Source organism: Hylobates moloch, unplaced genomic scaffold (assembly GCF_009828535.3).
Source record: "Hylobates moloch isolate HMO894 unplaced genomic scaffold, HMol_V3 SCAFFOLD_1, whole genome shotgun sequence".
NCBI classification, from domain to species: Eukaryota; Metazoa; Chordata; class Mammalia; order Primates; family Hylobatidae; genus Hylobates; species Hylobates moloch.
The window spans coordinates 221,426,291-221,438,844 of record NW_026652276.1 but is presented as its reverse complement, the minus strand read 5'-3'; the positions used below and the strand labels follow the sequence as shown (position 1 = coordinate 221,438,844).

General features: G+C 45.6%; 1 protein-coding gene across 6 annotated transcripts in view; it reads left to right on the top strand.

Annotated features, from left to right (window-relative positions):
* The window catches only part of SLC37A3 (solute carrier family 37 member 3), an 86,645-nt gene that overhangs the window by 26,335 nt on the left and 47,756 nt on the right, over positions 1-12,554 (top strand). For all 6 annotated transcript variants that reach the window (XR_009209577.1, XM_058427230.1, XM_058427222.1 and 3 more), the window contains exons 4-5: positions 4,016-4,108; positions 9,484-9,567. Coding sequence is in view for 5 of the 6 variants with exons in the window: in XM_058427230.1 (XP_058283213.1) it covers positions 4,016-4,108; positions 9,484-9,567 (177 nt within the window). In the remaining variant the exon portion in view is untranslated. The remainder of the gene's footprint in view (positions 1-4,015; positions 4,109-9,483; positions 9,568-12,554) is intronic.

Below are 12,554 nucleotides of genomic sequence, written 5' to 3'. Positions count from 1 at the left end.
AAAAAAAAAAACCACATACACACAAAAACAAAAAAAAAAGTTCTTTGAAATATGGGAAGAAAATTTGGCCTTTCACAGGTTTGAAGTTAGAAAAGAGAGAAGTGTTTTTGTAGCCTTTTCAGTTAATTGTGGATGTTCATTTGTCTTTGGTACTACAGCAAAATTTGGATAAGTGATAATTTCTTAAAAGTTAGTTCCAGTATCTGAAACTGTGTCAATGCACTTTGGAATACTCTTACATTAAGATCCATTTGTCTGTGTTGTTCTTTGGATCTTTAAAGTGGCAGACTCATTTCATTCATTTTTGAGGAAATAGCTGCCAAATACTCAAATCTGAATAACTAGTTTCTCAGTCATTCTTTCAAGTCAAAATATGTTCAAGCTGCTTTGGTATCAGAAGTGATTCTTGCAGACTTTCTACTTACTCACACAGAATATGAAAAATTCTTGGCCAGATGCAGTGGCTCACTCCTGTAATCCCAGCACTTTGGGAGGCCGAGGGGGGCAGATCACGAGGTCAGGAGTTCGAGACCAGCCTGACCAACATGGTGGAAACTGTGTCTGCTAAAAATACAAAAATTAGCCAGGCGTGGTGGCACGCGCCTGTAGTCCCAGCTACTCAGGAGGCTGAGGCAGGAGAATCGCTTGAACCCGGTAGGCAGAGGTCATAGTGAGCCGAGATTGTACCATTGCATTCCAACCTGGGTGACAGGGTGAGGCTCTGTCTCAAAAAAAAAAAAAAAAAAATTATTGTACTCAAGGGCCTACAGTTTATAAAATTAAAAATTTTTACTGCTTCATGAAGGACAGTCTTAGGTGACACTGGCTTTTTTTTTTTTTTTGGAGATAGGGTCTCACTCTGTCACCCAGGCTGGAGTGCAATGGCACGATCTCGGTTCAGTGCAACCTCCTCCTGTCAGGTTCAAGCGATTCTACTGCCTCAGCTTCCCGAGTAGCTGGGATTACAGGCGCCCACCACCACACCTGGCTAATTTTTGTAATTTTAGCAGAGATGGGATTTCATCATGTTGGCCAGGCTGGTCTTGAACTTTTGACTTCAAGTGATCCGCCCTCGGCCTCCCAAAGTGCTGGGATTACAGGTGTGAGCCACCCCTCCCAGCCGACATTGGCTTTTTAAAATCCTTTTTTTTTTTTTTTTTGAGATGGAGTCTCGCTGTCGCCCAGGTTGGAGTGCAGTGGCGCGATCTCAGCTCACGGCAGGCTCCGCCCCCCAGGGTTCGCGCCATTCTCCTGCCTCAGCCTCCCAAGTAGCTGGGACTACAGGCGCCCGCCACCTCGCCCGGCTAATTTTTTGTATTTTTAGTAGAGACGGGGTTTCACCGTGTTAGCCAGGATGGTCTCGATCTCCTGACCTTGTGATCCGCCCGCCTCGGCCTCCCAAAGTTGCTGGGATTACAGGCGTGAGCCACCGCGCCTGGCCCCTTTTTTGGTTTTTTATTGTGAGCATGCTGCAGTGAGCAATACGGTGATCACTAGTGCTGTTTGGCATTACTACGTTGGTTTATGTTAAGGTGCAGCAGTTTTTCTCCACTGCTGTTGCACTGTCAGTGCAGAAGGGGACAAAGTTGAAAGGACATCACATTTTAATGTGGCCCAAATAATTTTGACCTTGCAGACCCCCTCAGAATAAGGCTCTGGAGGCCTCTCCGTCTCCCCGAGTTCCATGGACCACAGTTGGAGGGCTATGATCTGGTCCATCTCCCATCCTATTGAAGAACCCCTTCTGTATCTTTGAGAAATTACCTTCCCGTTTCCCTCAGGGATGTCTATTGCAGGGGAAATTCACTACGCTGTGAAGCAGCCCATTACGTTTTTGAAAGTTCTGTAAACTAACTCAGATCTTTTTTCCACTGCTGGCCCTTGATAAAGTTGAGGATAACTTTTCACAGATTCCCTGTGTCTCTTTTTTTCAGCATAAATTTGTATTTCCATTTCTTTCAGTGGTTCCTCTCATGGCCTGGTTTCATGTATCCTGCTCATCTTTCTTTAAAATGAAAATGAATGAACATTATTTAATTCATTACAAAAGATATTGACAAAATAACCATGGGTTCTTTTCACTGTTAGACCCTGTATAAATATGTGTAAGACTTGGTTCTTATCCTAAAGGAATTTAAAAAACTGGATTTAAACACAGCCAAAGAATATAAACATCCTGCAGAATCATACATGGCATTTTGCAGTTAGAAAGAACCTAGCTCTCAGCCGGGCGTGGTGGCTCACGCCCGTAATCCCAGCACTTTGGGAGGTGGAGGCGGGTGGATCACGAGGTTGGGAGATCAAGATCATCCTGGCCAACATGGTGAAACCCCGTCTCTACTAAAATACAAAAATTATCTGGGCGTGGTGACACGTGCCTGTAATCCCAGCTGAGGGAGGCTGAGGCAGGAGAATCACTTGCACCCAGGAAGTGGAGGTTGCAGTGAGCCAAGATCGTGCCACTGCCCTCTAGCCTGGGCAACAGAGCGAGACTCCATCTCAAAAATAAATAAATAAAAATAGAAAGAACTCGTTTTGTGGTTCTGCAGACTGGCCACTGAGGTGCTGTGAGAGCTGCTCAGCTGCTTTGTTGTGAATGAGTTGTAGGTGGGCTGCGATCTCCCTTCCCTAAGCTCCTGGGGTTGCTAGGTGGGGCTTGGGATGGCCTCCTCCTGATTTTAGACTGGTGGATATTCCCAGGCCAATCAACTCTGACCTTGAACAGCTTCTTGAGTTTACTCCAGTGTGTTACAGAAAGATCGTTTTCTATGTGTGCCTATGACGAAGTTGAGAAGTATCGGGATAAGTGGCCTCTCTAGGGCAACAAATAGCTTAGGACTAGAGTTGGGATTGTAAGTTTTCTGAGTACCAGACTAGAAGGATAATAAAGTTGGCAAGACATTGTGATTTGATTGAAGTAGGTTAATGAAGGACACTTCTTATCATTTTAAAAATTAAGATGTGATTCTTAATTACCTTTTTAGTATTCAGTTCTACAATTTTTGACAAACACATATGGTGTTGTAACTATTCCAAGATATAGAACATCATCCCCCAGATTCTCTAGTACCCCTTTTTAGTCAGCCCTTCTTGCTTCCCTCAGCCCTAGGCAACCACTGACCTGTAGGAAATTATTTTTGAAGAGTATCGTAAAATGTTTCCTTAGATGGAGTTAGACATAATTTCTCCCATCCAAGTACTAACCAGGCCTGACCCCACTTAACTTTCTGCATCAGATGAGATTGCGTGCTTTCAGGGTGGTATGGCCCTAGATGGTAGGCATAATTTCGAATTGATTGGATATTGGATTCTGCCAAACAAAAAGACTATCATCAGAATTTATTTCTTCTAAATGTCTGCTTTTTAACTTACTGCCCCACTTTCTCACTTAATTGACTTAGTCACTAGCATTTGAGCCTTCCAATGATACACGTTTGAGGTGATATATTAATTGCCCTGATTTGATCATGACATGTTGAATATGTGTTGAACTATCACACTGTACTCCCTCAATATGTACAGTTACTATGTGCCAATTAAAAATAATACAAGCAAAAAAAATTACTAGTTATTTCTTTCTTTTCTTTTTTGCTTTTTAGAGACGGAGTCTCGCTCTCTCACCCAGGCTGGAGTGCAGTGGCGCAATCTCGGCTCACTGCAAGCTCTGCCTCCCGGGTTCACGCCATTCTCCTGCCTCAGCCTCTCCGAGTAGCTGGGACTACAGGTGCCCGCCACTACGCCCGGCTAATTTTTTGTATTTTTTAGTAGAGATGGGGTTTCACCGTGGTCTCGATCTCCTGACCTCATGATCCGCCCGCCTCGGCCTCCCAAAGTGCTGGGATTACAAGCGTGAGCCACCGCGCCTGGCCACACTAGTTATTTCTAAATACATTTGAAGTAAAAGTTGGTCTTGAGCATTACTGGTGTTTTGGAAGTGTTTGTGAAGGGGCTTTGGGAAACAGAAAGCCCTAGCAGATTCTACAGGGACTGACCTGTTCCTGCTGTCTTACTGTAGATCTGGAGCAGCAACCATTTGTTCCCCAGTGCAGAGAAAGCGACTCTTTTCCTCGGAACATTGGATACCATTTTCCTCTTCTCCTATGCTGTGGTAAGTTTTGGAACTCTAGGGCTTAAAGGTAAAGAAAAATGTAAATGGAAATGACCCTGAGCCTTACGAAATTTATAAGGGATTTTGAATTTGCTGACTGAGGCAGAGTTCAATATTTCTGAAGTTTATATTTTTTGTTCTTCCCATTCATTCGACAGATATTTATTGCTCATCTAGCATATGTCAATGGGAATTTGTCCCGAACAACACAAAATGCCCTGCCTTTATGGACCTGTATTCTTGGAGTTAGGGGAGACAGACAGTAACCAAATGCTTGCTATAGATAAATTATAGGGTATATTTGAAGGTGGTAAGTACAATGGAGGAAAATAAAGCAGAGAAGGGGACTAAAGGGGCCTGGGTGAGGTTGTAATTTTAAGTAGCACAGCCGGGAGACCTCAGGAGGCAGCGGGCATTTGAGTAAAGACCCGAGCAGGTGAGTGAGGTTGGTGTGCTTGGATCAGAGCTGCAAGAAGAGAGGCCAGAGATGCATTGGGGCTCAGATCTGTAGGGTTTTGGTACCTTTTGGGGAGCTTTGGCTTTAACCTTGAGTGAGATGGGAGCTGCTGGAAGGTTTTGTGCAGAGCAGCGGCAGTCCCTGACTTAGGTTTGGACAGGTGCACTTGCTCTGGGAGCCAAGTTCTTTTGAGGTGAAGGATGATGGTGGCTTGGGTCCAGCATAACAGTAACAGAGGTTTGGGGGGAAGTAGATTTTAGCGGTGTTTTGGAGGTAAAGCCAATAACATTTTTTCCCTCTTGAATGTGGGATGTAAGAGAAATGTATCAAGAACACCTCTAGGGTGGAAGTGTCATGGCAGAGGGGAGATCGGGGAGATAGAAAGCTTTGATGACTCGCTTTTGGATGCATTACGTTTGACCTCTACTGCCCAGATGATGAAGAGCAGACGCTTGGTCATTGAGTGTGGAGTTCAAGGTGTAGGTTCAGTCTGAAGATACACGTTTTTGGAGTCCTTGGCCTTTATTATTATTATGTTTTTAATTTTTTATTTTTGAGACAGAGTTTTGCGCTTGTTGCCCAGGCTGGAGTGCAATGGCACAATCTCGGCTCACCACAACCTCCACCTCCCGGGTTCAAGCAATTCTCCTGCCTCAGCCTCCTGAGTAGCTGGGATTGCAGGCATGCGTCACCACGCCCAGCTAATTTTGTATTTTTTTAGTAGAGACCGGATTTCTCCATGTTGGTCAGGCTGATCTCGAACACCTGACCTCAGACGATCCGCCTGCCTCGGCCTCCCAAAGTGCTGGGATTACAGGCGCGAGCCACCGCGCTCAGAGTCCTTGGCCTTTAGATGATTTATAGATCAAAACTGTGAGGCTGCATGAATTGATCAAGAGAACAGGCGAGGGCAGGGAAGAGGTGTGAAGCCTGAGCCTTAGGGCTTCCAGTCCTCAGAGGTGGGTGAGGAATGGGCCAGGTGGCGGGGTTGGAGTGGTAAGGAGGGTGGGGCTGGGCGCAGTGGCCCACGCCTGTAATCCTAGCACTTTGGGAGACCGAGGCGCGTGGATAGCTTGGGGTCAGGAGTTTGAGACCATCCTGGCCAGCATGAAGAAACCCCATTTCCAATAAAAATACAAAAATTAGCCAGATGTGGGTTCCTGTAGTCCCAGCTTCTTGGGAGGCTGAGGCAGGAGAATTGCTTGAACCCGGGAGGAGGAGGTTGCAGTGAGCCGAGATTGCACCACTGCACTCCAGCCTGGATGACAAAATGAGACTCCATCTCAAAAAGAAAAAAAAAAAAAGGAAGGCGGGATCCTGGAGAGGTAGCATCCTGGGAGACATTCCATGGTGGCGAGGAATCATTCAGCGTCAGGATGGGCAGCTGGCGTCTCTGCCTGGCTGTAGGAACAGCTGTGGTGGATGCCACATTAGAGTTCTGGAGCTGGTAGTGGCAGCAGCTGGAATGTGGGCTGTGAGAGGAGCCTTCCTTTTCTCCCCAGCATATAAGATGCTGTCTTTAAGTATGCCTCATTTCTGTCTGTAAGTGTGCCTTATTAAAAACGCCTTTTAATTCTCAATGTCCAGGCAATGTGAAATACTGGGTTAAAGTTCTGAAGTAGTTTCTAAATGTTTATTTGGTTATTTTTATTTATTTATTTATTTAATTTTATTTTATTATTATTTTTTGAGACCTAGTCTTGCTCTGTTGCCCAGGCTGGAGTGCGATGGTGCGATCTCAGCTCACTGCAACCTCCGCCTCCTAGTTCCAGTGATTCTCCTGCCTCAGCCTCCTGGGTAGCTGGGATTACAGGTGCACACCATCATGCCCAGCTAACGTTTGTATTTTTAGTAGAGACGGGGTTTCACCGTGTTGGCCAGGCTGGTCTCAAACTCCTGTCCTCAGTTGAACCATTTACCGCTGCCTTCCAAAGTGCTGGGATTACAGGCGTTAGCTACCATGCCTGGCCTATTTTTTTTTTTTTTTTTTGAGCCGGAGTCTCGCTGTGTTGCCCAGGCTGGAGTTCAGTGGCATAATCTTGGCTCACTGCAACCTCTGCTCCCTGGGTTCAAGCAATTCTGCTGCTTCAGCCTCCCGAGTAGCTGGGACTGCAGACGTGCCACCATGCCCTGCTAATTTTTTTTGTATTTTTAGTAGAGATGGAGTTTCACCGTGTTGGTCAGGCTGGTCTCGAACTCCTGACCTCAAATGATCCGCCCGCCTCGGCCTTCCAAAGTGCTGGGATTACAGGTGTGAGCCACTGCACCCAGTCTATTTGGTTAATTACTTTTTTTTTTTTTTTTTTTTGAGACGGAGTCTCGCTGTGTCCCCCAGGCTGGAGTGCAATGGCGGGATCTCCGCTCACTGCAAGCTCCACCCCCTGGGGTTCACGCCATTCTCCTGCCTCAGCCTCCCAAGTATCTGAGACTACAGGCGCCCACCACAACGCCCGGCTAATTTTTTGTATATTTAGTAGAGACGAGGTTTTACCGTGTTAGCCAGGATGGTCTCGATCTCCTGACCTCATGATCCACCCGCCTCGGCCTCCCAAAGTGCTAGGATTACAGGCTTGAGCCACTGTGCCCGGCCTGGTTAATTATTAAGAGTATCTTTTCTTCAAAGAGGAAACAGAGAAACGGTTGGAACAGTTCTTTGGTCATTCATTCAGTCTACCTCCTCACCTTGGGTATTTTCTATATAAAATCCCCATGTAGAGGCACAGGAGCTGGTGACAGGGTGCTCACTTCTCTTCGAGCCACTCATTTCTTTCAGGGACCAGTTTAAGAGGCAGTGTAGTCTAACTAGCTGTGTTAAACTTGGTTGCGAAGTAGAATTTAACCCTTTTTTGGTGTTTAGTTTCCTCATCTATAGAGTCATCTATAGGACTAGATTTAGGACATAAAAGATCAATGCCATGAAAAATCAATGGTCATGGTTTTTTTTTTATCTTGAGCTGCACTTCCTTCTGTAACTTATGGGCATTTTGCTTTCTGCAGCAAAACAGAATGTATTGATTCTGGCGGGGCACGGTGGCTCACACCTGTAATCCCAGTACTTTGGGAGGCCAAGGGGGCAGATCACCTGAGGTCAGGAGTTTGAGACCAGCCTGGTCAACATGGCAAAACCCCATCTCTACTGAAAATACAAAAATTAGCCAGGCAAATTCAGTTAGGACCAGGTGTTTCTAATAAATTGACTATCTCTAAAACTTGGCTGGGCGTGGTGTCTCACGCCTATAATCCTAGCACTTTGGGAGCGGGGAGAATTGCTTGAGGCCAATAGTTCAAGACCAAACTGGCCAACATAGCAAGAACCCATCTCTAAAAAAACAAAAATTGGCCGAGTGCAGGCTTGTAGTCCCAGCTACTCGGGAGGCTAAGGCAGGAGAATTGTTTGAACCTAGGAGGCAGAGGCTGCAGTGAGCCAAGATCACATCATTGCATTCCAGCCTGGATGACAGAGTGAGACACTGTCTCAAAAAAAAAAAAAAAGCATGTATTGTTCTGTCATCTGAAGCAGAATTGAGATTTTCTTCGTCCCTTTTGTTCTGTGTAGCATAAGTCCATGTGAGGGGCAGCTAGACAACATAGAATCTACTTTAAGGCTGACATGCTTCTCTTAGGATGAGGAAGCTTGATGATAATGAGGGAGAAACATTCATATTTAAATTTTTCTTCTCATTTTTTTTTGAGATGGAGTCTCACTCTGTCGCCCAGGCTGGAGTACAGTGGCGCCATCTCGGCTCACTGCAAGCCCCGCCTCCTCGGTTCAAGTGATTCTCCTGCCTCAGCCTCCCGAGTTGCTGGGATTACAGGCATGAGCCACCATGCCCATCTGATTTTTGTATTTTTAGTAGAGACAGGGTTTCACCATGTTGGTCAGGCTGGTGTTGAACTCTTCACCTTAGGTGATCCACCCGCCTCGGCCTCCCAAAGTGCTGGGATTACAGATGTGAGCTACTGCACTCGGCCAGTTTTTTTTTTTTAGAGATGGGTTCTTGCTATGTTGGCCAGTTTGGTCTTGAACTATTGGCCTCAAGCAATTCTCCCCGCTCCCAAAGTGCTAGGATTACAGGCGTGAGACACCACGCCCAGGCAAGTTTTAGAGATAGTCAATTTATTAGAAACACCTGGTCCTAACTGAATTTAGGTTTTCAGTCAAGATATTTTATATATTTATGGAAGAAACCTAAAGTGTGCTGTGCTTAAGGTCTTCAGTCTCACTTCCTGCCATGATCTCAGCATTTTAATTCCTGCCACTCAGTGGGAGGACAGCAGAAGGCAGAACCTGTCTCCAGCTAATTATTGTCTCTGCCTTCCTACTCTCCCTGCCTTGGGATGTCATGAAACCCAAGGGTCAGATTCAACAGGCAGCTAGTGTACCCCGGAACCTTCTATTCCACTTTTTACAAGGTTGGAACTGAAACTGCAGGGCGCGTGGTAACACATGTTAACCCGGAGTGCAGATGGCTAAGAGGAATCCCTTTGGGAGAGCTTATCACTGACGGGTAGGAATTAATCTAGTCTAGAAAATGAAATATATTTGTGTGCTTGTTTTATTAGAGTCATTCTTATTTATTTATTTTTTTCCAGTTAGGGAATCAAGTAAAACCAAAGTTTGCCCTGAACTTTGGTGTGTTTGTGGTGGAGTGTGCAGAAGCCCGCTGCCATTTCTTTTTTTTTTTTTTCCTTCCATTTTCATAACTTTTTTGTTTTCACTGTATTACTGACCCTGTTATCCAGCTCACTGCCATTTCATGAAACATTTGTGAAACTCCTGTAGACAGGTAGCCTAGGCATGTGAATAAGAGTTAATTTTAAATAATATCTGTGTTTGTCTCATTTGCTTTGCAGCGCATGTTACTTTTTCATACTGTGTTATTATTTAGAGCTGTAAAAGAAAATGCTTTATTTTTAGGGCCTTTTCATCAGTGGCATCGTTGGGGATCGGTTGAATTTGCGATGGGTTCTGTCTTTCGGCATGTGCTCTTCTGCATTAGTGGTAAGTTGAAAAGGTCTTATTATTATTATTTTGGTCAGATATTTTAGAATCTAAGTAATCTCCCTACTTTTCTGTAGAAAAGAATAGTAAGATTAATCCTCATTGTTCGAATTCCTCATTTGCCTTTTCATTTAGATGAGTCTTTTTTTTTTTTTCCCCTGAGACGGAATCTTGCTCTGTTACCCCAGGCTGGAGTGCAATGGTGCCATCTTAGCTCACTGCAACCTCTGCCTCCCATGTTCAAGCGATTCTCCTGCCTCAGCCTCCTGAGTAGCTGGGACTAGAGGTGCAGGTCACCATGCCTGGGTGATTTTTGTATTTTTAGTAGAGACGGGGTTTCACCATGTTGGCCAGGCTTATCTCCTGGCCTCAGGTGATCCTCCTGCCTTGGCCTCCCAAAGTGCTGGGATTCCAGGCTTGAGCCATTGCGCCTGGCCAGATGAGTCTTTTTAAAGTAAGATTCTAATCAGGTCCCTTTGTTGTCCCTCAGGCACCAGCAGAGTTAATTAATAGTCTGAATAAATGGCCTGGCGTTCACTAGACCCTGGCCCCAGCCTGCCTTCCCATCATATTTGTCACTCTGCTTCATCCCTTTGCTCCAGCCAAGCTGGACTGCTTTCCAGGCTGCTAACATCCTGCTCCTTTCTTTCTTTTTTTTTTTTTTTGAGGCGGAGTTTTGCTCTTGTTGCCCAGGCTGGAGTGGAATGGCGCAATCTCAGCTTACCACAACCTCTGCCTCCCAGGTTCAAGCGATTCTCATGCCTCAGCCTCTTGAGTAGCTGGGATTACAAGCATGCGCCACCACACCTGACTAACTTTTTTTTTTTTAGTAAAGACAGGGGTTTCTCCATGTTGGTCAGGCTGGTCTCGAACTCCCGACCTCAGGTGATCCGCCCACCTCGCCCTCCCAAAGTGCTGGGATTACAGGTGTGAGCCACTGCGCCTGGCCCTATCCTGCTCCTTTCTGTCTCGGTGCTTTTGTTCCTTCTGTTCTGCCTGCCTTGGATGGTCCCCTTTTCAGCTCTCCATAGTCCAACTCACAGTCTCCTTCAAGCATTGGCCAAATGACACCTCTTTGAGAATGTCAGTCACTCTTCTGAGCTCCCGTGCCTGTTTCTTTGCAGGCACTTGAGACAGTCTGCTGCTTAGCTTGGTTATTTCTGTTTCAGTCTTGCTTTCCCTTAGGGCGGTCATGCAGTGGTTAAAATCACAGATTCCCTAGACCAGGACAGCCTGGGTTTCTGTCTGTCTTCTGTAGTTTCCTAACTTATGATTTCTGTGAGCTTCAGAGGGAGATATGCATATTAGCTCTCCCCGGATGGCAGTGAGAACTGTGAGTTTCTGTATGTGAGGCATTTGAAACAAGTGCTGTGTAGGGGAGGATCCATATCTGATTAATCTCTTTTTTTTTTTTTTTTTTTGAAACGGAGTCTTGCTCTGTCACCCAGGCTGGAGTGCAGTGGCATGATCTTGGCTCACTGCAACCTCCACTTCCCAGATTCAAGCCATTCTCCTGCTTCAGCCTCCTGAGTAGCTGGGACTACAGGTGTGCACCACCATTCCTGGATAATTTTTGTATTTTTAGTAGAGTCAGGGTTTTACCATGTTGGCCAGGCTAGTCTTGAACTCCTGACCTCAGGTGATCTGCCCACCCCAGCCTCCCAAAGTGCTGGGATTACAGGGGTGAGCCACCGTGCCCGGCCTCCATATCTGACTAATCGTCATTGCTTACTAGCTTCTAGTCAGGAATTTCTGTTGATTAAATGAAACCATGGAGTTTAGTTAGACCCTAATTTAATATGATTATTATTTTTTTAGAGATAAGGTCTCGATTTGCTGCCCAGGCTGGAGTGCAGCGGTGTGATCTTGCAGCCTTGAACTCCCAAGCTCGAGCAGTCCTCCCACTTTAGCCTCCCGAGTAGCCGGGACTGTAGGTGTGTACCATCATGCTCAGCTAATTTTTAAATTTTTCAGTCATGGCGTCTCACTGTATTGCCCAGGTTGTTCCTTGAGCTCCTGGCCTTAAGTGATCCTCCCTCCTTTGCCTCCCCAAACACTGGAATTACAGGCACAAGTCCCTGCATTTGGCCTACTATTGTTTATCAGTGTTTGTCATTTGAGTGTAAGTAAAACCTTTTTTTCCCCTTGACATTTTAGAGATGGAAGCACTTTATTTATTTATGAGTTGCTCACCCATACATAATAAACATATCATTTTAAAACCTGTGTACAGACTTTTTTGTGTTTTATATATTTTTTAAAAACTGCAGTTTGTACATAAACTTGCCCTTTTTAAGCATATTGTTCAGACTTTCAACAAATGAGTAGTTTTGTGACCTCCCCTCCTTTCTCCAGCCCCTGGCAACCCCTGATCATTTTTCTGTGTACAGTTTTGCTTATTCCAGAATGTCTTATAACTGGAACTAGACAGTATTATACATACTATTTTTTAATCATGCAGGGTATTCTCAAAATATAGTTTGACTGTAGATAAAATGTCCACTTGAGCAAAATGCCTGGAAAAAAGCAGCCCCTTGATGAAAGCTGCTAAATGATTCAGCAGATCACAAGTTTGATAGGTTTCGCTTTCGTTGATTAACTCAGGAGCTGTAGCCATACAGTGGCTGGCACTCGCCCCGTGCCTCTGCCCATAGCGGTGCCTGGCACTGCTCTGGGAAAGGTGGCCTCCCTGGGCTCGTTCTGTCCTCACAGCAGCCCTCTGGAGGTTGCTGTTCCCTCCACATGCACAGTCTGAGGGTGAGGAGATGGAAATAGATGTAAAATGAGGAATTCACTTTTTAGCTTTGAAGATGTCAGTTGGAGGGCTGATAGCTTCATGACTTTATGTCTTTGGCATCTCCTTCTCTCTGGTGGGCAGTGATTGGGTGGCTGCCTCCTCATTGCAGCTCTGAGCAGGATCTTTGTGATGCTGGCCACCGGACTTACAGGCACTGGCTGTGTGAGTGTATCCTTCACGTGGTCTCTAC